Below are 26766 nucleotides of genomic sequence, written 5' to 3'. Positions count from 1 at the left end.
TATATGTTCTCAGCCTCTCCTTTTGATGTTACCTAATTCTGTATGGCAAACATAAACAGTCTTCTGTTGAGAAAGTACATGGCATGTAAAACTTTAATCTGGTAGTCTGGACATTTATTTAGGAATGGGAAAAGCTAAGATTCAGTTCTTCTGAGATTTTTTTTATTATTATTTCTTTAGAGTCATAATTGTTTCTTAAAAAAGGTTTTTACCACATGAGTTCCCAAACTTCTAGATGTGCCTTACTGAGCCAAGATATCCTGAATTCTTTTCTGCACAGTGAAAATAATTTTGTGGGAAGTACTACCACAAGCCTGAGAGTAATGGTTAGAATAACTTATATGTGAATGAGAAATCCAAAAAGAAATTACATTTGGAGTATTCTGCAACTAATCAACCTTGTTTAAAGACCACACTATTGCTCCCTCTTCTTCTGGCAACAATCCTTTAAAAAGTGACCTTGACTGGTTTTCTGTAAAAAAAATATTTAGGTATCCTGATTCAGGGGAAGTTTCTGTAGCCGGCTTGTAAAAAAGGATGTGTGAATCTGATTTTCTGAGAGACCAAAATAATCTCTAATTGCTGTCTGTTGGATGCTGCCCATTCAGTCTACCGTTTGGGACTGTTCTCAGGCATGCAATGCTCTTTACACAAATGGAGGGTCTGGTGCCTGGGGAAGAGTCTTTTGATTCTACTCATTGTAACACTTCAGTCCTTTAATGGGACTTTCTCTAAATGTCCAAATCACTTTGAAAATAAGATTTTGATACCTAAGCCACCCAGATGGAATAACATTTTATAACCATTAAATCCTGTGTTTAAAAAATTTACTTCAATATCTACTGAGCTCCATAGGAGACTGTTGCTGTTCTCTGTAGAGAGTGGTCAAAAGGTTTGCTTTGTTATCCAGTAAGCTAACTTCTGAATGTGTATGAAAAGACAACAAGTTGATAAGCATACTTTTCCCTCTGGAATCTCACCTTTCGTACTTTACGATTCTTTGGTATCTGACCCAGTATGTCAAATAATATCCAATGGAGTTCTGTTATACTAATAAAATCCATTAGGGAAAATGGATAGGGTCATAACTGTATTTTCTGAACACAAGCAATAGCTTCACTTCAAGCATTTTAGGATGGCTTTTTTTTCATTCTCAAACTAAAAAGTCACACATTTCATATGAATATAGTATGTCTGAAACTGTTGTTTTCAACAATAGTATTGTTTTCAACAACAGAAACAGTTGAAAGAATTTAGAAATAATTTAAGTAATTTCTAAAATTAAACTTCGTGTATGGATAGGTCATGAAAAACACACAGCAAATCTTTGTCAGTGATCAATCATGTTTTGAAAATTACAGAAATTCTGGTGTGCAGAAGTACTGTGAGATCTTATTACCTTCTGGATCCTAAACAAATCTGTGGTGATACCTTCACTTTTATGTATTACAAAGCTTAAGAACCTTGTTAGGTAAATGAATTAATAAATATACTACGGTTTTAAAAGTTTTTCAGCCACTTATTTCTGAAAGAATTTTAACTGGAAAAATCCAGGAGAGCTGTCACATAAACAATAGATTAAAATCTGATATTACACTTGTGCTCTCTTGCCATAGTAAACAATTTATCAACTTTCATTTTTAAGTAAATATGGTTGGGGAGCATGATCTGAAAGTCATTCGCCTGTTTTTATATAAATATCTAAGGCAGATCTCAAAACCTGTGTGTTTTAAGCAGCAAATGATTAATAAACTGCCTACCACGGGTGATATTTTCAAGACATTTATAAAGAAAAGAAAATGTTTTGCTTGACTTCAATGTTAACAGAATAAATAAATAGAGAAAGAAATGGTAAATAGAAAATAGTATGCCTCTTCTTGACTCAGCTATAACATCCTGCATCGAGTAAATGTACTCATTTTCTTCTTTTCAAGAGATAGCTTTTGCTGTCAGTGTTCCATAAAAACTGTTCTGCAAGATGTTAACCTGGATTTCTCTTTGGTTCAGAAAAGGACTACTCATTATCTAATCAGAAAATTTAACATGCACTTCCTTACGCCTGAGAAATCATTTGAAAAACTCCAGTTGCGTCTATTGTAAAGTCAAAAGCGAAGTTCACCAATAAAAATCAGACCCTTGTCTTTGACAGCAGTCACACCTGCAAGGCACTCTCTGACTTTGCATGTCATAGCAGGGAGAGAAGAAAGGAGCCATCCTTCCTTTCTGCTGGTGCCCCACTGGCCTCCCTGCCTGCCAGCCCCTCTACCAGCATCCCTGGCCACCAGCCCCCCACGCTGGGCTCAGGTTGCTGTGTGGCCTGGGCTGGCAGTGCTGCCTCTGCCACCTTATGGGCTTTGGGGACATTGCCTTGCACTCCTGAACTGGCAAGGTACATCCTCCTTGCTGAAAAGAAGATGAGGGCTTAACTGGAACAGAAGTCCCTAGCCTTGAAAACTATTTCTGCCTCAACCTTGAAGCATCTAAACTATATGATGCTCGAGCTTTTTCCAATTACTTTCATGTATCAAGTGTAAAAAAGTCCATTTAGGATGTTTTACAGTCCCAAACTTTCCACGGAACCACACCGGGTCAGTAGGATACCATCATTCTCTCCCAAATCCACTGCATCATTCTTGAATTGCTTTTCATTCAAGTGAAACAAGCCCTAAAGAAAGGCTGTGTCCCATTCCTATCTGTGTATATGTTCAAGATTGACATGAGAGGAGACAGACACAGATGTCGCGCATTGACCTTGGCCGGATTCTAGGCACCCTCTAAAGTCACTCTGAGCTGGGAAAGGTCACACAGGCAAACCAAAAACTCAATGTGGGGTTAATACTAAAATTTATTACTAACAGGATAAGATCTAAAGAGTGAGAAATAAAACAGTCTTAAACACACTTTCCACCCACTCCTCCTTCCTTCCATGTTCTCCCTCCTCCACCCTGTAGCAGTGCAGGGAGACAAGTCCATCCCTCGGGCAATAGGTATTCCAAATTTGCTGTCCCATAGGTCAGTCTTCTATGGGCTGCAGGGGGACAGGCTGCTCCACCATGGTCCTCACCACGGGTTACAGGGGGGCCACAGCTCTGAGTCCTTCCCCTGCTCCGTGGGGTCCCTCCCACAAGTAACAGTCTTTGATGGACCTCTCCAATGTGGGTCCATCCCTCAGGCAGTAGTTCTTCCATATCTACTGTCCTGAGGGTCACTTCTCCATGGGATGCAGGGGGGGGGGTGTCTCTGCACCCCAATGGTCTTTCATAGGATGTAGTCCTTCATAGGGTGAGCTGTACCGATGTGGATCCCCCACAGGGCCATGAGTTCTACCTGGGAATAACCTGTTCCGGTGTGGATTTTCCTCTCCATGGGCCATAAGTATCTTGAAGGACTCTGCTCCATTCTCGGCCTTCCACGGGGGGTAATGGCCTTCTTCCAAGCATCCATCTCCTCCGGCATGGGCTCAGCTCTACCACGGCGGGTCGCCCCAGCCCCGTCCCGGTTCGACTCAGCCGGGGGGGAAGGGAAGGTAGTGCTCGCCAGCAGGGGCCACTCTGCCGCCCTCGCCTAACCCCCAGGGCATCCCCACCTCCATCCCTCACAGTTCACCTTGGGGGCTTTGGCACAGTCGGTGCTGTTTGGCTTTTTGAGCAGGACGGGCTCCAGCACGGGCTGCTCGCGGGGTGGGCCCGGGGGCTGCAGGGGGCTGCAGGGGCCATCACTGCCTGCTCCAGGCTAGGTGCTGAGAGGCCCGGGACGGGCTGCCACCACCCCCCTCCACCCCTCCCCATGGCGGGGGAGGCAGTGGGGCTGCCCGGGAGCTTCTGTCAGCTCTCCTCTGGCTTGAAATAATTCTTCTGCACTACAAACTTGTTCTTAAATAAGGCCAAGCAAGATGGGATCATTATTGCCTGCTCTCCCTTAGCCAAGCAGGATGGTAGCTTAGCTACCATTGTTCTTAAATAGAAGCATGATTATTGGCTCTCCCTTAGCCAGCAGCAGGAAGTCCCTCCTGTAGCCAGCTACCATCGGCTTCATTGGGGGTAAACTTCTAGCAGCTTCTAACCGAAGCCACCCTATGTAGCCCCCCAGCTACCAAAAAAACCAGCCACCTCAACCCACGACAATAGAAAATGCCCTTGACCCAAGTTCCTGGAAGTGCCTTGCCTTCAGATTCCATCTTTCCCTATGCACAGTGAATTCCTTAATAACGACAACTGCTGCAGTAGGTGAGTCAGTTCATTACCCAGCTAAGGCCACCAACATTTTCCTTAACTCATGTTCCCATGGCAAAGTTCACTCTGAATAAAACTTGTTTAGACTAGAAGATCAGGAGTATTTTACATGAGCCTGAACCATACAATGAATAACATGAAGGTTGAGGAGCAGGATCTACAGTTACCACCACACAGGAGAGTATGTGCCATCAGAGCAAATGGTCAAACTTGGACTGAGATTTCATGCAGTTTTGTGTGTAGAAACAGTAGCTGAATGTATGGAAGACGAGAGGATAGCTAGGAAAACGTAGCAGTAGTAAATCTAGTAGTAAAGAAGGGTCTCCTCCACACAGGGCTGCGTGAAATGTATTCAGAGGAGGGAGGGATAGAGGATGTTGTATCTACCGGTACAAACACCCTGCCTGGTGCCTATTCATGATTTCAAGATATCTAGGTTTTTCCCCAACAAGAAATAAGGCTTAACACAGACTTGCAGTTTCAGTTTTTGGGACCAGATGTTTGGAAGTGAGGCACCAGGGCTCCTAGTGTTGTAGCATCAAAGTTTCTTTTTGGATATAGCCCTAGCTATAAGACTGAATGTATGTATGAAAGAAAAGATTAAATATATGAACTTCAAAGCTCTGAGTCATACAGCAAAGAAACTTTCCATAACTAGGAGGAAATGCTGATCTTCTGAGAATAATTTTATTTCCTAGAAGACCTCAGAGCATAAGAAAGTCATAAAGAATTAAGTTCATCTTAATCAAAAAATAGCCATTTCAGATAAATTTTGTTAATTTTGTTTTCCTCATTTTTCTCACATAAAACCAAATGCCTATTGGACTCATTTATATATATTATTTAATTATTTTTCTTGGAAAATGAATATTTTTTTTCTCTGAAATTCAGATATTTAGGAATGAATGTAAAGATTCTTTAAAAATTTAATCTATTTCTTATTAGATTTAAGTAGTGGTCTGTGGAATCAGTGACTAAGGTTAAGCCTTGAATAAAGGCAGAGGAAGAATTTTTTATTTCTAAGCTTATGTATATGAATAAAAAAGGTAATCACCTAGGTTTTCTACCTCATATTAAGCAAAACCCTTACAACACCTATAAAGGAATAATGTAAGTCATTATATAAAATACTGAATTTGGACACATAAAATATGAATTCTAGATCAAAATTCAGATATAGACCTTCTTTGGATAAGTTATTGTGTTCTTTGTGTCTTTTTTTCTCCTTGTCTGTACAGTTAAACTGTTTTATTATAAGCTCCTTGGCACAGGAAGGTGTTGTCTTCCATAAGCATGCCTAACACAACAGTGCCTTAATTTTGACTAGAATCCCTTGGTCCTACTATCCTGAAAACATCATATATTTTCCTGGTTTACAGTAAATAAGCCCTGAGGTTCTTTAACATTCTTCACAGTTACTGGGACCTTATATTCTTTGTTTCCTTGCAATGAATCCCAACATGAAAATATTTTTTTCCTTGAACAACCATTAGAAATATTGTAGACCATGTCCAAAAGATGCTCTTGCTATGGTTTTGTGCAAACTAACAATATTGTTTTCTTTAGTATGTTTTCTGTGTTCTTTGCATCTTGTTGACCTTTTAAAAGGCTCTTTTCCTCTAGGCTGATGACTTCAGCTTATGCCCTTAATAACTCCTAATCTGTTCTCTTGTTTATTATATTGGAAGACTTTTATTTAGTGAGTATTTTCTATTATGGTTTTGTGTTCCTATATTAATTATTCTATATTTTTCTAGCAAAATTCTGCTTATTTTTGCTTAACAAGTTATATAAAGGATACAATACCTTTTGAACACAAGCACATTGCTCTGCACTTCTTGCTATGCTTTTAGATCCCCCATAAGCTACAAATTATTCCACCCTCTCACTTACATTCAGACATACATAATCATGAACAACAGAGGGCCCAACACTGGCTCCTAAGAAACTGTCCAGATTTTCCCTTTGTGGCCTACACTACAGCTAGTTTTCCATCCCACAGTTTCTTTGCTTTCATGATGATTTCTCTTAGCCATTAATCTCAGGTGTGGTGCCTTGTCAAAGGCTTACAAGTAGACTACATCCACTGAATTTCCCTTATCTACAGTAGCAGTAGATAAGGGAAGATATCTTCGAAGAACTCCAGCAGGTTAGTTAAGCATGACCTCCCCTGCCTGAATCTATGCTGGTTATCCTTAATCAAACTGATTTTCAAGCTGTTGTTTCACACTTCCTTATAGTAGTTTAATTTTCCCCACAACCCTTGTTAAATTCACTGATTTATAGTTTCTTGGACTGTATTTAATATTTTTTGAAGATTTGCTTGCTTTTTTTCAATTTGAAAAAAAACGATTCTTAGACAGAGCTATTTTAAATTGTGTCCATAAATAGACTTTTGTCCCTCTGGGTTCCTCACTAGCTTTTTAAGTGTAGGTTTTTAAAACTGGTTTTGATGAAAAAAAGCCCCAAAATCATAAAATCATGCCCTTTTGTTGTTGTTTTGGTGAGGAAGTTTTGTGCCTATTTGAATGCATTATTTTACTACACGTAGTAAAATGGAATAAAATACTGTTGTCAATATAGAGTGGTAAAATTAAAAATATTTTGGTCACATTGCATTCATGGAGTGGGGAAAGAGCTTTCCAGGGGGTCCTACTCCTTAGCATGGTGGAATAGTTATCAAAAGCTGTTCTAAATGCATTCCTCTGTTTACAGGGTGCCAGAATGCAATGTGTCATCCTGAGGGAAATGAAACTGGTGATAAATTTACACATCTGTGGCCTCCAGTATCGATTACATGACTCCTTCTGTCTTGAGGTGAAAATCCATGTAATGTTGCATTTGATAAGCAAAGCAATACACTGCCAGCACATCACTCCGGTATTTCAGAAATCCCTGGTGGAAGTTCAAGGTCGTGGACTTGAGCTGCTGAACTTCAATAGTTCAGCATGAAGTATTTCAGACATGGCGTCTTCCTGTGTGGCAGGAGCTTCCTGTGACTGCTGCACTTTTAAACAAACGGAAAGTTTTTTACATTATTAGAAAAATGGACAAAACTTGAAGAACAGTGAATGTTAACCATGGTACTACCTCCATAATAGATTCAAATGACTGAATTCTGTCTCTCTCTCTGAGACACATGTGCACACATAAATTTATACTATATTCATCACCATGGTAACTGGGCAACTTAAGATTAATGCATGTAAATTTCAAAGGGGAGTGTTATATCTAGACCTAAATTTTTTCATCTCTCAAATATCAATGATGATGTCAGTAGAGATGTGGCAGTTATAAGTTAAGTGGCATTGCAAACTTTGTGCTAGAAGAAAAAAAATATTTTGCCAAGATTTTAAATAAATATGAACCGTGGGACAAATCAATCAATCTCCCTGAGAATAGCTTACCTCTCTTTGTAAGATTTCTTTGTAAATTTATGTGATGGGCATAACATGGTGATTGTTAGGTCTCTAGTGATAAAAGCTATTGATTATTTCCTGAAATCAGCTGAAAATATGTATTGCAGTACTTATCTTTTATTTATTTACTGGCAAATGAACCTCAGAGCAATATTTCAAGCAGGTTACTTGCAATTCCACTTTTCATAGAATAATTGAATATTCACTGAGCAAGACAGAAACCCATCCAGAAGCATGACTCTGATGTGGCGAGTAATGTTCTCCATGTAAGAGGGGACCAGTAGGTGTCCCAGCAACTTTTTTAGTATTTCATATCGATTTTCTTTAAGCAAAGTTTGCAACCCAAATCTTCTACCTCCAAAGGAAACTTTAACTGAAAACCTCCACTGCATCAACAGAGGAGAGCCAAGGGCAGTCACAGCATATGCAAGGAAAAAAGAAGAGGATGAGACAGCCCTTAACTGTCTGTGGGAAGAGGTAGCTGAACATATATTTTCACAATCTAGCTAAGTGCTCCAACTCTTAAATTACTCTCTCTTCTGTGGGAAAATGAGAGGGCACCACTTCCACCCCCAGGAATATCTTATGTAAGGCCAAAGTTGGCAGGCACACTTAAAGAAAGCCAAGCAATTTTATCCCCATGGAAGAGCATCTATATTGAAGATTACAATGACTGTTCAATAACAGTCATACAAACTGACACGGTATGCATTCTGAGTATGCCAAAAAAATGTAATATTAGGCTCAAAGGATATTTTCCAATTAAAAATAGGCCTGTGCAAATTTGTGTGGTTTTGGGATTAAAGCAGAGTGGTAGTTTGGTAATTTAAGTACTAGATGTAAATAGCTTCACAATAAAGGGAAAACCTGATGCTTAAATTCTTCTGTGTATTTATTTACCACAAAATCTCCTCAACATCCATGAAATAAATTGGGAACTGAAGAGTTCAGTACATCTCAGACCTAGCTTTTGAACTTATACATTATATTACATTGTATTAGAATAATCACTGGGTTTTTATTTTCTGAAATTTTCAGGTACATGAACTATACTTACAAAAAATTCTAGGCAGAGAGAAGACAAGACAGATATTGAAGGATTATGCCAGCAACATAACAGTAAAGACAGTTTATCAAAAAAATCTCTTTAAATAAAGTTTCTCTGAAGAAACATTGTTCTACTAATTTAAGCCACTTGATCCTTTGATGAAAATGGTTGAGATATTCTATATGGCATTTTTTGTTATGGTCAAGTGAGTAATTTTTAGAAGAGGCAAGCTTAATATATAAACACAGGACTACACAAATTCTTATGTCATCCCAAACCAACATTAAAGTATTACTACCTAAAGCAGCAATTTCTTTTATAATTAAACACTATTTATTTGTAAACCTAAATCCAGTTTTTGATCATAATCTTCATCTGTTAAGACATTTTCTCCTTTTCATAAATGTTTGTGAAATGTTCTTCTAATCAAGCAGAAAACAAAGCTTGCTTAAAAAATAATTTCGTTATCCCATTAAAACATTCCTGCCCAAAGAACTCAGTCTTTGCCTTGTCCTGTTGGAAATTTAGATTGCAGCACATCGGATACATTACATGTTGCTGGGAAGTAGTCCTTTTCCAATCACCTCTTTAAAACCTGTCACGTCTCCAGGATGAAGGACCACCGCCTCCCTAAGATCCTGCTTTATGGTGAACTTGCCACCGGCTGCTGCAAGAGAGGAGCCCCGAAGAAAAGATACAAGGACTCCCTAAAACAACATCTCAGCCTTGGCCATATTGATCACCATAACTGGTCTACTCTGGCCTCCAATCGGGAGGCCTGGAGACACACCATCTATAACGCTGCTGATACTTTGGAGAAAGCACACAGGATCACTCTCGAGGAGAAAAGGCAACGCAGAAAGAATCGTGCCTTGCAGAATATACCACCTAAGGAGTCTTTCTGCTGTGCCTTTTGCAATCGGATTTGTCTATCTCGTATTGGCCTTTTCAGCCACCAACGTGCTTGTAACAAACGTGGGTAGAGCCCTTCCCAAATCTTCTTTCGCGAAGCCTGGCCATGATGACTGACTGACTGTCCCTTCTCAAAAGCTATGCAATGGTTTTGTTTGTTCAGCATAGGAGTAATTAATGCTTTCCTTTCCTGAATAGACTGTATCAGGAATACTCAGAAATTTCTCATTTATGGAAATTAAATACAGCCTTTCAGAATGAAGAAGCAAGAACAGTCATGGAACACTTGCTAACATTAAAGTGAGTCTGATTTCTTCTGTCTCATGCTACTCTTGTTCCCAGTGGTCAGCTGTGTTCTTGCTGATTACTTATTTGCATCACTTTGTTTTGTTTTTATGATGCTGGTAAGTTTTTCTATTGACAGTCCTGAGAGCAAGAGGTAGAATAAAGGGGAAAGGTAGATTTTATGCATCCTATGCAGCCATCTTAAAGGCCTGTAGGAAGGTTACGGTCTTAGGGAACAAGAGAAAAAATTGTTTTTCAGACAGTGACAAATTTTCTAAAACGCGAAACTGCAATCAGAAGCCTATGGATTTGAGCTCACAGAATATCTTGCAGGTTTTAAGGTTTGAGGTAAGTTTCTATCTAAGAACAGAATTTTCAATGTCTTTTCGTGGGTTTTTTTCACAATTTGTTCTAAATCTGGGTCTCATAAGGGCAGAAATTGGTTGATTTCTAAGGATGAAGTGGATTCAGTGTTCTCAGTACAATAGACCTCTTCCTAAACCTTTTCTAACAGAAGTGCTTGCAGCATTTCCCTAATCTTTGCAGAAACCCAATCCCTCATCAGAACCCATTAAGAAATGACTGGCAACCAGTGAAATGCTGGACCACAGAGGGGCAAACAGCATATATGCAAGATGAATCTACTATTTAGTGCACTTTATATTATCAGCGAGCTACACACTCCATGGAGGTCAACATCAGTGGGAGAGGTGCTTAGATCACTAAGCATCCGGTTTGATGTATTCATTTCCAGCCAGGACCTAATTTTCTAAGCATTTTCTCTGTTGGCCCTCCAGAAATGTCTCATAGGGCAAAATGTTGAACATCACTGTCATCCAGATGATCACAATGTACAGTCTTTACTATTTATTGGAAAGCAAACAATAAAATATTATTATGAGAATAAAAAAACAGGTAATGGGATGGTGGGATAAAGGCAAGTGGCTGTTTATAATGAAATACAGACTATTATTCATTTAAGTGCATCAGCAGCACTGACAATATCATGATCATTAAAAATTATGAGAAATGCACTTAGGAAACATCCATTAGTATTGATTGAAGCTCATTACTCTAAATATCCATATGGATTTTTTAGGTGTACGTGGGAAAAGTATGTAATTTATAGATTTACATAATTCTTTCCTATCTGTCAGATGTTCTGTGTAGGGTAAAGTATTTCTGAAGAGCTGGAAGTGCTCAGGGAAATGAGCAGGTAGAAGCTTCAAGACAAGTAAAATGCAGTGTTTTTCCACATAGCAGGAATTAAATTGTAAAACAAATTGTCAGAAAATAGTGTGGTAGTCTGAATTATGAGTAGGTTCAAGAACAGATTTGTGAAGGTTAAATTTGTTGATGGATGTTGAACATAGATGCAACCTCTGGCTAAGAGTTCTCTAAACTGGCTAGAGGCTGCTAGAACATAAAAGCCTGTCTATATCTTGCTTCCTGTATTTTTTTTCTATGCTTTTGCTAATGGCCATTGTCAGATAGAGGTTATTTTGGTCTGATTTGATGTGACGCTTTTTGCATTTTTAAATATGTGAAGACTGAAACTTAACCAAATTCATAAGACGTGAACAAAATCTAGGCACAGTTTATGTCCCTGACTTAATTCAGGTTTTAAGAGTGCCCATCTTCAGCTTTTCTGCAGGAGTCATCACTAGGCCCCGGGCGCTTTCCACCCTGGGAATGTTAAACAGACATATAGGAGAATAATAAAGAAGGTATCTTATACTCCTTCAGCAAGAGGAAATAATAATGACTGGAACAAGAAAGATAAGCTCTGCAAAGAGAAAATTTTAAATAACGTAAGGGAAGAAAAAAGAGAAATAGTGTTTAATTATGCAAATCTTATGGTGTCAGCCCCGCCAGTCCTACAAGATAAAAAGACATGATTTTCAGCGTGTCAGCATAATGCCTGTATCAGCCCAGCAGCTGAACTGCCATGCCCATGAGGGCACCAGTCGTTATTTATGAGACCATATCAGACTTTCGCAGTAGTGGCACCAGGAGGTGCCACTGAGGACAGTTGCCAACAGACATTTCAAGTTTTGAGCTTTTACCAGTTCTGCTTAGTAAAACTACATCGGTATGCCTGTGTTACTGGTGACAATAAGGGAAGCTGATTATGCACTGCTCTCCAGCAAGACAAATACCAGTAAAGGAAACCAGAAAAAAACACTGAATAATTGACGGCTATGAGTTAACTAAGCTGGGCTATGTCCTCTGTAAAATACAAGACAGCTCCTATGGCCTAGGTTTCAGAAGAAAAGGTTTTTTGTTTAATTCTGATCATGCAGGAAACAATACTCCCCAGATTTAAGCTTCCTGTCACAATGTTGTCCATGTCATTAATTTCATTTTCTCTATGTTCATATAATCCTTTGTATGATGGGTCCCTACGCTCTAGGATATACCATAAAACAAATTAATAAATCATGCCAAACACATGTCACTGCCTAATAGACTTTAAGAATAAATATAATCATAGACAAAATATTCAAGAAAAAAAAAATAAGTGAAAGAAGGTAAATGACAAGAGTAAGGATTGACTTAAAAAAATAAAGTAGTCCTGACCGAAACCCCCATTAAATGCTGTCATACTTTTTCACATGTAGCTTCTTTTTTGAGATACCTTATCTTCTTCAATGGTACTATTGAAGAATTTGTCAATGAAATATAAGAATGATTTCCATCGACTGTCTATGCTGAATGCTCATCTTTCACCTGACACAATCCATCACCACAATGGCTCATTTTTTCACAACGGGCAGTACATTATCCTTCTAGCATCAAAGAGTAGTTTCTCGTTTTAATTGATTTTTTACCCTCAGGGGACCTGATTCTCATGCACATTGCTCTTTTGGGACAGTACATAAGACAATAGCAGCATAACTGAGTAGATCTGAGCAGCTAACTGCTGTTGAGACAATCACACAAAATGCTTCTGCTTTACAAAACTGTTCTTGGAAGCACTGGTGTTATATGACTGTGCTGGGCTGGCCCTGGCTGGATGTTGGGTTCCCACCAAAGCTGCTCTATCACTCCCCTTCTCAGCTGGACAGGAGAGAGAAAATATAATGAAAGGTTCATGGATCAAGATAAGGACAGGGAGAGATCACTCACCAGTTATCATCACAGGTAAAGAGACTCGACTCAGGGAAATGAGTTTAGTTTATTAACAATCAAATCAGAGTAAGATAATAAGAAATAAACCGAAATCTTAAAACACTTTCCCCCACTTTTCATTCTTCCAGGGCTCAACTTCACCACTGATATTTTCTCTGCCTCCTCCTCTCAGCAGTGCAGAGGGACAGGGAAGGGGTGTTACGGTCAGGTCATCACATAGAGTTGTCTCTGATGCTCCTTCCTCCTCAGGAGGACTCACACTCTTCCCCTGCTCCAGCATGGAGTCCTTCTCACAGAAGACAGTCCTCCATAAACTTCTCCGACATGAGCCCTTCCCATGAGCTGCAGCGTGGAACCCTTCCGTGGGCTGCAGTCCTTCAGGAACAGACTGCTCTGTGGGTCCCCTGTAGGGTTGCAAGTCCTGACAGCAAACCTGCTCCATTGTGGGCTACTCTCTCCATGGGTCCACAGGTCCTGGCAGGAGCCTGCAACAACACAGGATCACAGCCTCCTTCGGGCATCCACCTGCTCCAATCTGTGGTCCTTCACAGACTGCAGGTGGATCTTCTGTCCCCCTGCAGGGGCAGCAGGAACTCCATGGGCTGCAGGGGCACAGCTGTCTCACCATAGTCTGCACCACAGGCTCCAGGGGAATCTCCCTCTGGCACCTGTAACACCTCCTCCCCCTCCTTCTTCACTGACTTGGGTGTCTGCAGAGTTGTTCCTCTCCTATATTCTCACTCCCCTTTCCCAGCTGTAGTTGCCATTGCACTGGTTATTTCCCTCTTCTTAACTATGTTCTTCCAGAGGCACTACCACCATTGCTGGTGGGCTTGGCTTTGGCCAGCGGTAGGTCCATTTAGGAAGCAGATGGCATTAGCTCTACTGGACATGGGGGAAGCTTCTAGAAGCTTCTGACAGAAGCCACCCCTAAAGCATCCCCACTACGAAAACCTGGCTATACAAACCCAATGCAGTGATAAAGCACATTCAAAATATTTGCACAAATATATATCCATCCTGCAAATATCGTCTGCAACACAAGGCACAATATCAAAAGAAGTTTTGGACCTATTGTACAGTGGTAAAACTGGGTGGACACTTTTTTCCCACCAGAGCCTGCTCACCCCTTAGAAACAGTCTGTTTCTTAGAAAGAAAAATGGAGCTACAAAGAACTGCACTTAGTTACCATCAATAGGAAATAAATGTAAAAATTATGAATACTCATAGAGGAAATATAAGTGGAGGTGGGACTGATTGCTTTTAATGCCGGTCCAGGACAACGACCTCCATTATGCAGTATTGCCAGTAGTCTGTAAATTGGCTTCACTACAAATTCTGATTTGCTGCTGTGTTTAACATTCACTTTGTAATCACAAATGTTTTGTTCCAGGCAACAGCAAATCCAGGTTGGTTTCTTCTTTTTTTTTCTAATACATAGAATTACTTATGTACAGCAGTTTTAAAGAAAAACAAACTTCCCTTGAGGAATCTCTTCTTCCTAAAAAAATAACAACGATAGATTTGGAAACTTTCCTTAATTCAGAAACTACCTGGGAGATAATAGTAGTAAATGCTTAATACTCTTGTCTATCCATTCTCTTTACAACAGTGTATTGCATTCAGATTATGATGATTCTCAAGTGTAAAAGTAAAAACAGTACAAATTTCTTTATGTTCAAAAGTGCTGAGATCTGCAATTTTCTCTTATGGCAGTGGGAACTGCAGATATTTGGCACTACTGAAAAGAAAGTAAAAATACAATCTAGGCTCTTGACAATAAACAGGACCTTCTGCCCTCTTCCCAGCATCCTTAAACTTGACACTAAGGCTTGTTTTGCAGGTAAAATGAGCTCAGACATGTTTTATTGTTCAGTATGCACATGTTATTTTATTCAACAAACGGATCTCCTCTTCCATCAGATATTTTGAAAAAGAAGGTTGTTTTTCCTGCTGAATGCCTATGACCTGATGTATCATAAGTATTCCATCCACAAGTCTGTTTATCAAATATTCTTATAAGTACCATTTTTCCTAACACTGTGGATACACTAAGATGCATTATCAGTAAAGTGGACTTACAAAGTCAGTAAGGAAATAAGACAGAAATAATAATTTCTATGCAACATGAAATCTTGAGAAGCCATCCTATAGTCCTTACTGATTCAACTCCCATTCTGAAGGCAAGGGAATAGAAAGGCTTGTGAAAAACAACCGTGCTTGTAGATGTTGAAATTATTGTGGTACAAACTCACTTGAAAATAAAATGGTTAAGACTTTAAAGAAGATGCATGAGGAGAACTGACTGAAGATTCCAGGTCAATCACTTTATCCAGTACATAGAAATGATAGATCTGCACTTACAATTTCTAGCAAGAGGAACTCAGATTTGTGGAAACAACAAGAATAAACACAAAAAAAAATCAATTAGGTGTCTCTGTTTAAAGAGAACTAATAATTTGAGTATATATGATAAAAAAAGAAAACTGAATTCCCTTTGACAAAACAACTTCTCAATTTTCCTTCTAATGTGATATGACTCATCTCAAATCTATTGCAAAGTGGTAAACAAACTACACCAACACAGTAGCCATCATCTGTCAGGAACATTTTAAAATGAAAACCATTACTGATCTACTTTTCTTATCTTCTATACAGAGAAACCTATTTTCCCAGCAGAAACAGCACTTCACATTATCTTCTTTTCGTTTACAATGTTTTCATCCCTGCTAATAGCAACCTAAGAAATACCTCATTAAGCCAGTAATTTATTTCTTAAGAATTAAATTAAAGTAGTTTGGACTAGTTTTTGTGGTTTTTTTCAAAACAGGCTATTTCGATTGAAACAAATACAAAGAGGGACATTCAGTTTGATTACTAATAGCACTGTATACAAGAGTTATCTTGGATAGTAATTTAAATATGTGGACAACAGCCTTTTGATTTTATTCTTCACTCATTGAACTAATTTTATAATTGTAACTGTAACAAAAATGTTTAGTCCTTCTTTGTTCCTTAATCCTTCTGTAATCTAAAATCAAAATAGCTGCAAGATAAAATATTGTCCTGAGGATCAAAATGACAGCTATAAACTGGCCTCTCCACTCATCATTATCCACTATTATTTTTACGATAACTATTTATTATTATCATATAGTTAAAATCTAAATCTCTTGATAAAGTATCTGAAGTCAGCTTCACTGCTGGTGTACATCATCAGAGATCCATGAAGAGGGTTACATGACGCTATATTTTTTGCAATACTTCTTGTTTGTAGATCTTAAAATCTTTTGGGTCAGGTCCCTTACTGTGTTAAATGATACTAAATTGAAAAAAGAGAGCAACTTCAATTTCAAAAATATCCCCTGATCCATTGCTTTAAAGAAATTACTTCGAAGCTTCTCAGGAGTTGACAAGAAAAATCTGAATTGTCATGGCAACATGAGTTGAAGAAATACTTCTTTGCTGTTTGCACAGATCATCTCCATGCTATCACTCTGTTTACTAAATGTTGCTAAAGAAAGCAATTAAAGGTTAATCTCTCCTAAGAACCAAATACATTACATATCTGGTGAAAGCCAGTGGAGTGAAATACAATTCAGATAGGTCAAAAAATTTTGGGGCATGATTCATCTTCCATGTAAGTGACACCAAGTTGTGCGGTGCAGTCTACATTCTGGAGGGAAGGGATGCCATCCAGCCAGGACAGGCTTGAGAGGTGGGCCTGTGCAAACTTCATGAAGTTTAACAAGATCCTGCACATGTGTTGGGGCAATCCCAAAGACAAATACAGGCTGGAAAGAGGATGGATTGAGACAATCCTGAGGAGAAGGACTTGGGGTGCTGGTGGATGAGAAGCTCAACAGGACTCAGCAATGTGCACTTGCAGCCCAGAAGGCCAATCATATCCAGCGTGCGCAGCATTCTGCCCCTCTACTTTTCTCTCATGAGACCCACCTGGAGTACTATGTCCATCTCTGGGACTCACAACATAATTAGAATATAGACCTGCTGGAACTAGTCCAGAGGAGGCTGCAAAGATGATCACAGAGCTGCAGCACCCCTCCTATGAAGACAGGCTGAGAGAGTTGCGGTTGTTCAGCCTGGAGAAGTCTCCAGGGAAATCTTTAAGGTCCTTTCCAACCCAAACCATTCTATGATTCTAAACAGCATTTCTGTGGTCAATTTCATAACAATTCATATTAATGACAACTAAGAGTTTGAATTTTCTTTAGTATTATTAATTTGTTCTAGCATCCTTGTTTCAATGTAAGTTCTCTGTGTTATATGTGGCTATAATAAAGTCCAGATTCAAAATCCTTTAAGGTTAATGACATTTATCTTTTTTCCTGTGAGTTCCCCAACCTTTGGATCAGGTCCTAAGTGGTCAAAATCTGATATAAAGCAACCCAAACTACTCAGCTGACGATTAGACTCTATTTCCAATGTACCTAGCTCTGCACAGCAGAATGCATCTTTTTTTCTACAACTGGCAGGTTTTTTCAAATTAACTACATTATGCACCCGGAAAAAAGAAAGGAAAATTTCTGTATTTTAATTTATAGCAATTAAATACGATAAAGCCTTCCCGATACATGTTTCACAGGAAAGCAAGACAGAAATGTTTGAGCACAGCTCATGATCAAAATGCTACTACTGCTGCCACTGTCGACTTCATAAAATCTATTAACATTACTTTCTTCAGTGTTAGAACCACTGCAAACAATGGGTCTGAGTGTATGCTGAGGATGTTTACATGCTAAGATAAAGAAAATCAATTTAATTTATCAAGAGAGATGTCTGCAAATGCAGAGGGTCACTGATTGTGATATTAGCAGTTGTTTGATTGAACTGAGGTTCTGAAAGTGAATTATAAAACATTTTCTCCCCCCTCAAAAAAATGCTTCGTATGACTCAATCTATGTATTATAAGAAACATCAGCGGGATACCAATAGAGAATCTGGCTGCTGGGGCAAAGCTAAAATAGTGTACTTAGTCACTTGAAAGCAGTTAGCTTCTGCATTGATATCCCACGGACATTAATGAGAACAGTGTGATTTGTCATGACCATTTGTTTCACAACCAGAAGCGTGCAAAATTAGTACAAAAATAAGTTAAACTTTGCTTTTTTATTATTTTATCAAAATGGCTTTTTCAAAAATTTCCCTCTTTTGCAAGTACGCTCTTTCTTTCCTTTTTTCTTACCCTCACAGTCACCTGCGGTTTTTTGCTAAGGTTCAGGGTAAGGCAGGTTCTGTGAGCTCTTGTATATTCCTGCAATACCTAGCCACTCGCTTTCCAATATCAGCTGCTTCCTGACAAAATGACTTCCCTGTTCCTTGCCCCTCCACCTGTGTTGTGCACCAGCAGTGTGATGTGGGTCCCAAGTTATGTGGTGCGTGTTATATGTATCAGGACTTCAGACAGAACCCTGATGCACTCACACAAGGCAAGTTCTAAGCTCAAGCACGACGCCCAAAGCCAAGCCCAAGCTCTCATTCATGTCTTAACAGATACACTATGGAAAGCAAGCCAAGTTCCCCAATCCATTTCAGCAGCAGGCACTGCAAGAACAGTGAAGATGCTTTAAATCAAAGCTACATCTGGGTCAGTATTTAAAATAGACAATAACCTGGTTGTGGTCCCCAGTGTGTTTAGGCCCACCTTTGAACCTAAGCTTTAAGCACAGGGCAAGACTGGCTATGCTTTTGTTCCCAGTGCACTATAAGTTTCGGGTGTTTCAGCACCAGTGTAAGCAAAAGAAAAATTTGAATATTTGTATTCTTTTGGGTTTTGTATGTGAACACAATATGGCAAATAATAGAGGTCAAAGAAAGTAAACAATTATTTATGCAGCATTGTGTAATTGCTATGTTTGATCTGAAAATCATAGGATTGATGAGGGAAAGATATATCCCTAGACCCAGATTTGCTCTGTGACTAATGTCAAAAGTTTGTTGTTGCAAACAAGAGCATTAGAACAATATTTCAATAAAAACACTCAAATATAGATTTAGAAATTATTCTCTAGCAAAAAAAGGCAAAGAAAACTTTCAGACAAGGAAGAAAAAATACAAAAAATAACAAAAACTTCATGTTTGGCAAAATTGCATGAAAGAATCATTGTCTTGAAATTGAACCTAAGGCATGAAGCAAGTGTTGCAAAATGTAATTTTAAAATGCTGACCATATTTCATGCAACTTTGCAAAACAAACACTGCGTTAAAAGTTTTATTCGTTATTATTTATTCAGCTCTCTGTCAGCTGCAGTGCTGCAAATGTTTCTTTTGCAAAGCCACTGTACAACAAAGACATGAACATGGAACATGATTCTGTACTTCAGTATCCGTGGGATACTGTAAGAAAGACATAAAGTATCTGAAGACTAAAATGATACTAGGTTTCTCTGTTTATTGTTCTTCATAATTTCTTCATAAGGAAAATGCAGAGGAAAAAAAAGGAAGCAAGGTAGAGGTCAGATGCTCAGAGATACCAGAGATACTGTTTAAAAACAAATTAATTCCATATATACATAAATATTTTTATATGATCAAGGTTGGTTGTTCAGAGTCACCTAGTTTTCCATTTTCAAAGTCATACATGGATACAAACATTGCCAGAAGTCCTCAGCCACAAGAGATCAAATTTGGAGGGTCTCACTCCACTGCAGTATCTACTATCCCTCGCTTATTTGGAATAGTAATCTGTTCAAAACAGGCCAATTGAGCTAATTCTGAAATAAATAAAAATTTCAGTTTCCATTGCAGCAGAATTGGGCCCTCGCAACTGTCTGAAATTACCTTTTACTTGACAGGGATGAGACAAGAAATTAATTTGAAGGAACTCAAATCACTATTTCGGAATACGCAAGAATGCATACTTTAATAATTAAAAAGGTGTAACCAATTGTGATTTTTATGCTGGAAATTAAAGCATTACTATAATTGTTAGAAATTGTGGTTTGGGGTTTTTGTTTTTGGGTTTTTTTGCTCGTCTTTTGCTAAAAGCAAATCATTGATGATATTCTGATTAATCAAGAGGAATTCTGGTTAATCATCAGCAACAAAACAGTGATTAAATCTTGATCTGTCCTTTTAACTGAATGTGCCCTCTGGGTAAAAATGGCAAGAAACTGTTGTCATTTTCTTTTTTTTTCCATACAAGAAAGAAATGTGGAAAAAAATTATTGTCTCTGAACAAGTAAGACTTGTTATTAGCAATAAGATGCTATTACTCTTGTAATTATAACTCCTCTAAGAGCTTTAAGTGTATGCCTGCCTCCATCTACCACTCAATTAAATGCAGACAACTGATATATGTTGCCTTGGTGTGTCAATACAACACTAGCAATAACCCAAGTAATTTGATTAAGCAGTTATGCCGTTGAGAAATGCTTATAACAAATACAGTGTAGATTTTCTTAAATGCAATAGAAATGTCATATAGTGGAGTGAAGTCTTTCATCCAGCCAGAACAAAGATGTGTCAGGACAAAGTAAGATCTCACAGGTTTCCTCAGGCATTAATGGCATTTTTCCCTATTTCAGAAGTTGGCGGCTGATAAAAAGGGTTTAAAGGAAATTGCAGTTGATATAGAAAAGTAAAACTTCTAAGTAAAAGAAAGTGACTCATACACATTAGGAGAATTTCCATATGATTCTTATTCTTCGTTCACTGCAAAAATTGGAAGAACATCCAATTTAGCTCAGTCTAATCTGGCTAATTTTGCAGCCATATGGAACTAGAGGGCAGATTCTTAATCGGCAACCCTGATTTGAATCCAGTTGCATGTTTGAGTTTTATTAGAGATCACGCCTCACAATTATGCTACTGCTTTGGTGGATTGTATATTTAAATCAGCAACTCCCCTTTCCACACTGCATCCCCTGCCGGCTACAGGCAGCCCAGCACTATGCTGCAGTGTCTGTGCTTACACTGAAAGCTGCTTGCTAGCAGAATAATGTCATCATGGTCAAAGAGGAACACAATGGTTCAATACAGATTTGAGCAAAACGAAATTACATCTTATCTTTAAATCCACTGGAGGTTTTATATAGTCACACTATCAAGCAGTTACTTCTCCGAGGAAAGGTTACAAAAGGGAGTTTAATGTGATGGTGTACAGATTGAATGCCTTGAAAAAGTTGAAAACAGTGGTCCCTGCGGCTTTTCAGCCTTTTTATAGAGCATGGCACATCTTGAATGCATAGCTCAAAATATTTACAGTTTCAAATTGTTCCTAATTTATCTGGACCAAAGTTTTCATGAGCGTAAACACTATGGAGGCTTAAATCCCATAGATGTTCTAAACACTATGGAGGCTTAAATCCTATAGATGTTCTAAAAACTTGCATATATGAATGCATATATAATACTTCTACCACATAGTGAGTAATAATAATAAAAAGAGTTAACATGTTTGTATAGAAAAAGCAGTCTGCAGGGGAAAAAAATGACAACTGCCCCTCCCAAACAAAAGAATCCATGTCTGATCAAAATCATACATGTCTGTATAAAGGGACATGGGAGTGACAGTCAGTAAAACAGACATATTTGCAGCATAGACAATTGGCAGAATGGTTCTTATCTATACAGATCACAGACGGTGCTGAAGTGCCCTCGCAGATTCCAACACATCCTGAAGTTCAATGTGTGCTCGTGCCTGCATATCCCTGTATACCATCTACAGCTCTTCACACCAGTATCCTGTTCCCCCCCCCCCAGAAACTGATAAACTTTTACTGGCTGATGGGGGAATTAAAAACTTAACCATGGGTTCAATGGTCTAAAATGAGCGTTTGGGGAATCTTTGCTGAATTGATATGCTCTCCAACACATTATATTCAAATTGACCATATTTCCTGTTCCTATACAGAGTTAAGGACATCATATAGATATCTTGATGAAAAAAATGGGATAGATACAGATCTTACCAAAAAGTAAATGCATTCTTACATTAAAATATTATGTGGTCAGAGCTGGATATTCTCTGTTCTGCCTTTTCTATCGCAAATTCCTTACTGCACTGGGGGATGGGGAATACATCCATTGAATACTTGGTTTTGCAGCTGGGTATTCAACACCTTGCTCTGATGGTCTAAAAATTTCCTTTTTTCAGCTTATTTTCCTTATAATTGCTTTAGTCTTGTCTGGAAGAGAATGGAGCAGCTTCACAGCTTGAAAAGCATTGTTGTGGAGAAAAAAATATGACTTTAAAAGAGACAAACACTTTCAGTCCAATAGGAATAGGCCTTAAACATAGTGGTAACTTTGTGTGATGTAGTTATATTAATTATTTTGACAAAGTGATAACAGTAAACAGCAGGTACATAAAATGTTTTGGGGTTTATTTATTTTTTAAAACAAAATCCTAAGCTGTAGATGGGGGAGTCCTTTCACTGTCTGGATTTAATTTAAGAACAGAAATGTTTTCCCTTTGCTATTTCCATTATTCTGAATGATACCTCTGTGCTTAAGCCTGCATATGTACTTTTTTTTTTTGAGGCAATTAGGTGGCAATGAAGGTGCTGTAGTTGGTTATCTAAACACATCCAGAAAATTACCTTGAAACCATGTACTGGAACAATTGTAAGTATTAGTATTTCTGCATTGAAAATAGATTGTACACAGAGCTTAGGTCACAGTAGAAAGAAATTTCAGTCTTTTCGTCTTGAGTTTTAGTCTAAATTCAATCTACATCTATCATTTGTTCTAAGAATTTTTACAGAAATTATGCTGATATGTTTTGTCTTTCAAGCAAATCAATAGGTTTTTTATGTTTGCTTTTGTTATGATATAACATAACAGAATTAGCAAATGGTTCTACAAACAAGCCCATCTTAACATGCAGAGCTGAACACCATGCTGTCTGTCTTGTTGAAGCATAAGTGCTTTGATAGGGTAGCTTCTGGGAAAGTGGTACCTTTAAATGACTCCATACTAATTTCCCTTGATGTTTAAAGCATAATGGACAGGGAAGAATCCCCCAAATGTTTTCCAAAGCACTCAGATCCATCAATCAGATGAATGAGTCCAAAGAAATGTATAGAACTGCACCTCAAGTCTACCACAGTGAACAATGAATGTTCATTTTCATCCTTCCTTGCTTCTTAAAAAAGTTACAGAAAATTGCACAGCAACAAAGAGTTTCCATTTCATTTCATAATGAGGAACAATGTGGAAAGCAGCCCACCTGTCATTTTTACTGAAAGATATGGGAACGCCTGTGGCAACACCTCCAGAAATTCAGGACCTGTTTGTTTTTTTTTTTCTCATAAAACCCCCAAACCAAGTAAAACCCGGGTGAATTCCTATTACAGTGATCAAATTATTTGATGGCAAGGGGCTGGTAAAACAGAGTTCCGAGAATCTAATAATTAAAATTTTATGTGCTTTTAAAAGCGTGTGTCTTTATGTTACTAAGGAAAGAGTTCTTTCACTCTCTAAAGTATAAACGTAATTTCAACCTCAGGATTACATCTGACTAAATATAGACACCTGTGCTGGACTGCCTAGGAAGGTAAACGGAAAGGAATTATGTCAACTGTCCCCGCTGGTTCCTCTTCAACCTGTTGTTTGACTTCAATATTAAGTCAGTTTGTAGCCTTTGAGTAGGTGTGTTGCTGCTCCACATTAAGCAGGTATAATTACATTCTGAAGAGCAGCATCAGAGGCAGTGCCCAAATGTCCCTGGCAAAACCTTTGTATGCAAGCAAGACACGTCGGATCGTCGCTAAATAACCACGATCCAGCCTCCAGCTTTTCGTATGTGCTGTCAGCCATGAAAAGAAAACACTTAAATGTCAAACGACATAACTGGCTACAGTGTATTTAACAAATGAGTCGGGGGTGTCGGCCCGCCCCGGGCGCGGCGCGGCCGTGTCCGCAGCTGCCCGTCGTCCCGCGGCCGCCGGGCCCCGTGTGCGGCCGCAGCTCCCGGGGCAGCGCCGTGCCCGGCACGTGTGCGGGATGGGAGCGGCTGCCCAGCCCCGCGTGGGTGGGCACCGCGGAAAGGAGGCACCTGGGGCGTATGGGGATGCTGGAAGTTGGGCAGGGCGGCCATGCCGAGAAGCCCCCGCCCGCCCCGGGCCCCGTGTGCTGCCGGGCACAGCCCGTCTCTAGGAGCCGCAGCTTCACAGCCCAGAAAAGCCGTGCGCCTTCCTCCCCCTCCACTCCCTTCCCGCGGAGGCAGCCGGTGGTGTTGCCCGGTGGACCGCGGCAGCGGCAGGAGCCGGGCAGAAGAGGGAGGGATGCCACCCCGCTGGCGAGGAGCCCCAGCCGATCCTCCGGACCGGGCAAAGCTCCCGCCCAGTTCCCGGGAGCACGGGCTGGCTTTCCACCGCTTCTTCCTGCGGATCACGGCCGGAGGCTGCCGAAGCAGGGGCATCCTGCCGTGCCGCCCGGGCAGGAGAGGAGACCCGGCCGTGGGCACCCGCCGGACGGGGAAGGCTCCAGCCTCGCCCGCCAACCCGGGCGCCCTGCTCCCCCTCGCTCCAGCCGCCCCCGCACCGAAAAAAGCAGCGAGAGAAATAAAATGGTGGTAACGATGTAAAGCGCCTTGGAAGGGTTAAGGGAGCCTCAGACAGTACAAATCGCAAGGGAAACCGTCCTCCCGGAGGCAGGCAAAACAACCGGGAGCGAGGTGGGAGAAGGCAGAAGCTGTAACATGGACAGGTGCTCAGCTGCGAGCTGCCTCACTCCCTCCCTCCCTCTCTCTCTCTCACACACAGACTCGCATCTCTCCCAGCATGAAAAAGCGCAGGGCTAATGAGAGGCGAAGTGAATAATGGGGAAGTTGTTGTCTCCAGCGATGAGGCAAGTGATGGGGCTGAGGCCAGCACTGAAGTTGTGTAACCAAATTCTCCACCGTCACCCCCTCGTTTCTCCTCCCTCCTTGATTTTTAAGGAGAAACACAGCTGGGGGTGGGAGACTCCCCACCGCACGCCGACCAGAGAGGAGCCCTCTTCCCTCAGGCACGGGCAGGCAGCTGGCGGAGGTGTCCCCGACGCCGCATCCCCGCCTCCGCGCAACTTGCGGGGAGCGGAGCCGGCTGAAGGCAGGCGGGGGCGGCTCTCCGCGGCCACCCACTCCGCGCTCCCCCCCGAGCACGGCAAAAGCCGGGGAGGCGGGAGGAGGGGAGATCCAAACTTGCCAGCTCGGGGACTGTCCCTCAAACGGCAGCGAGTGCCGTTCGTGCGTGCGCGGGGAGAGAAGTGTTCCCAAACTCCGGCGCTGCCCAGGCGGCTGGATGCGCATGGTTCCCATCGCGGCGCCGCAGCGGTTGCTGCCCAACGCCGGGGGGCTGGCTTCTCCCAGGGGAAGTGACCGGCCAGGAACCGAGCCCTCGGGGAACACCGGCGGGAGGTGGGAGGCAGGGAGAAGGGAGACCGGGCTCGAAGAGCCTGCTGTTTCCCGGCGCAGAAACGAAGCGAGGGAGAGAGCTCAACCGAGCGGCAGTGATTTAGCTGAGGGGGGAATCAGTGCCGTAACCACAGCCTACACGAATCCAGTGCAAGAAACCCGAATCTTACCCTGAGCTGCAGTGAGGAGCCCCGCGCAGAAAACCAGCAGAGACTTGAATTTCTTCCACGCAGTCATGTCCGCAGTTATTCCACACACACACACACTCACACAAAACCCCCGGCGGCTCTTCTCGGCTGCGACCGTGTCCTCCGAGCGGCAGCGGGGCTAAGGACAGCGCCAAATAACCACCACAGGGCGAGGAGAGGCGGAGAGGAGCGGTCCGGGTCCCGAGCGCCGCGCAGCGCCCGGCGCCTCCTGCAGGACTGCGCGGGCGGCTCGCTCGGCTCTGCTCTCACACAGCATCAGTCCCGCGCCGCGCCGGGGCTGCGCCGCTCAGCGCCCGCGGAGCCCCGGCGCCGCCGGCCCGCCGCCCGCCCAGGGGAGGGGAGGGCGCGCACGGAGGGAGGGGAGGCGCGCCCGGGGCCGCGGGCAGCGCGGCGTGCACGGCCGCCGGCGGGGAGAGCCGGCCAGCGGCGGCAGGAGAGGGATGCGGGGAGTGCGAGGAAGAGGAGGAGGAGAAGAAGGAGGAGGAGGAGGAGGAGGAGAAGAGGAGAGGAGAGGGAGGGAGGGAGGGATCGCGGCGAAAGCAGCGCAGGCAGCGCAGCAGAGCGGCTGCCAGCCACACGAGAAGCCACTGCCGCCGGACTCAACCATCCCTTCCCACGGAGAGGGGAAGGGGCCGGCGCTGCGCAGCCGGAGCACGCCGGTCCCGCAGCCACCCCGCTCTGCGGACGGCCCCGCACGGACCCCTGGGGCGGTCCCGGCCTCACCCTCGACCGCGGCCCCGGGCGACTCCTGCCGCCCGCCGAAAGCCCCGGGGAAAGGAGGCTTTCCCCGGCCTGGTGCCCCCCGGCGCGGGGAAGGGTAGCGGCTGCAGGGCTACACCTGCACGGGGGACTCCTGCTGCAGTTCCCTGGTACCCTCTTCCCCGGCCCTGCTTGCAGTCCGGCACCCCCAGCTACATGTGGGGTGTGGGTGGTGCGGGTGCTGGAGTCCTTCGTCCTAGCTGTAACTCCCCTCTGCTTTCGTCCCCACTCGTGAAGGAGAAAGGTTTTCAGGTCCAAAATGTGCCCTGCTCGTTCCTTCCAACTTGCTGATCAGAACAAGCTGTCGTTCCTGTGGGGAAGGAGAGAAGCCAATGTCTCCTTGAGGAACGCTGCTTTGTCTTTATGTTGCCATTCCCGAGAGCTCCTGTTGCCAAGAGGAATTTCTGC

General features: G+C 41.7%; 1 protein-coding gene across 1 annotated transcript in view; it reads right to left on the bottom strand.

The window, feature by feature from the left end:
* CSMD1 (CUB and Sushi multiple domains 1) overlaps positions 1-25842 on the bottom strand; it is a 1092404-nt gene extending 1066562 nt beyond the window's left edge. The window contains exon 1 of the mRNA XM_039385566.1: positions 25561-25842. Coding sequence (XP_039241500.1) covers positions 25561-25627 — 67 coding nt within the window. The 5' untranslated portion in view covers positions 25628-25842. The remainder of the gene's footprint in view (positions 1-25560) is intronic.
* Between the last annotated feature and the right edge of the window lie 924 nt (positions 25843-26766).

The sequence above is a fragment of the Pipra filicauda genome, unplaced genomic scaffold, assembly GCF_003945595.2.
Source record: "Pipra filicauda isolate LSUMZ 115617 unplaced genomic scaffold, ASM394559v2 scaffold41_size5083284_pilon, whole genome shotgun sequence".
NCBI lineage: Eukaryota > Metazoa > Chordata > Aves > Passeriformes > Pipridae > Pipra > Pipra filicauda.
This window is presented reverse-complemented; position numbering and strand designations above follow the sequence as displayed.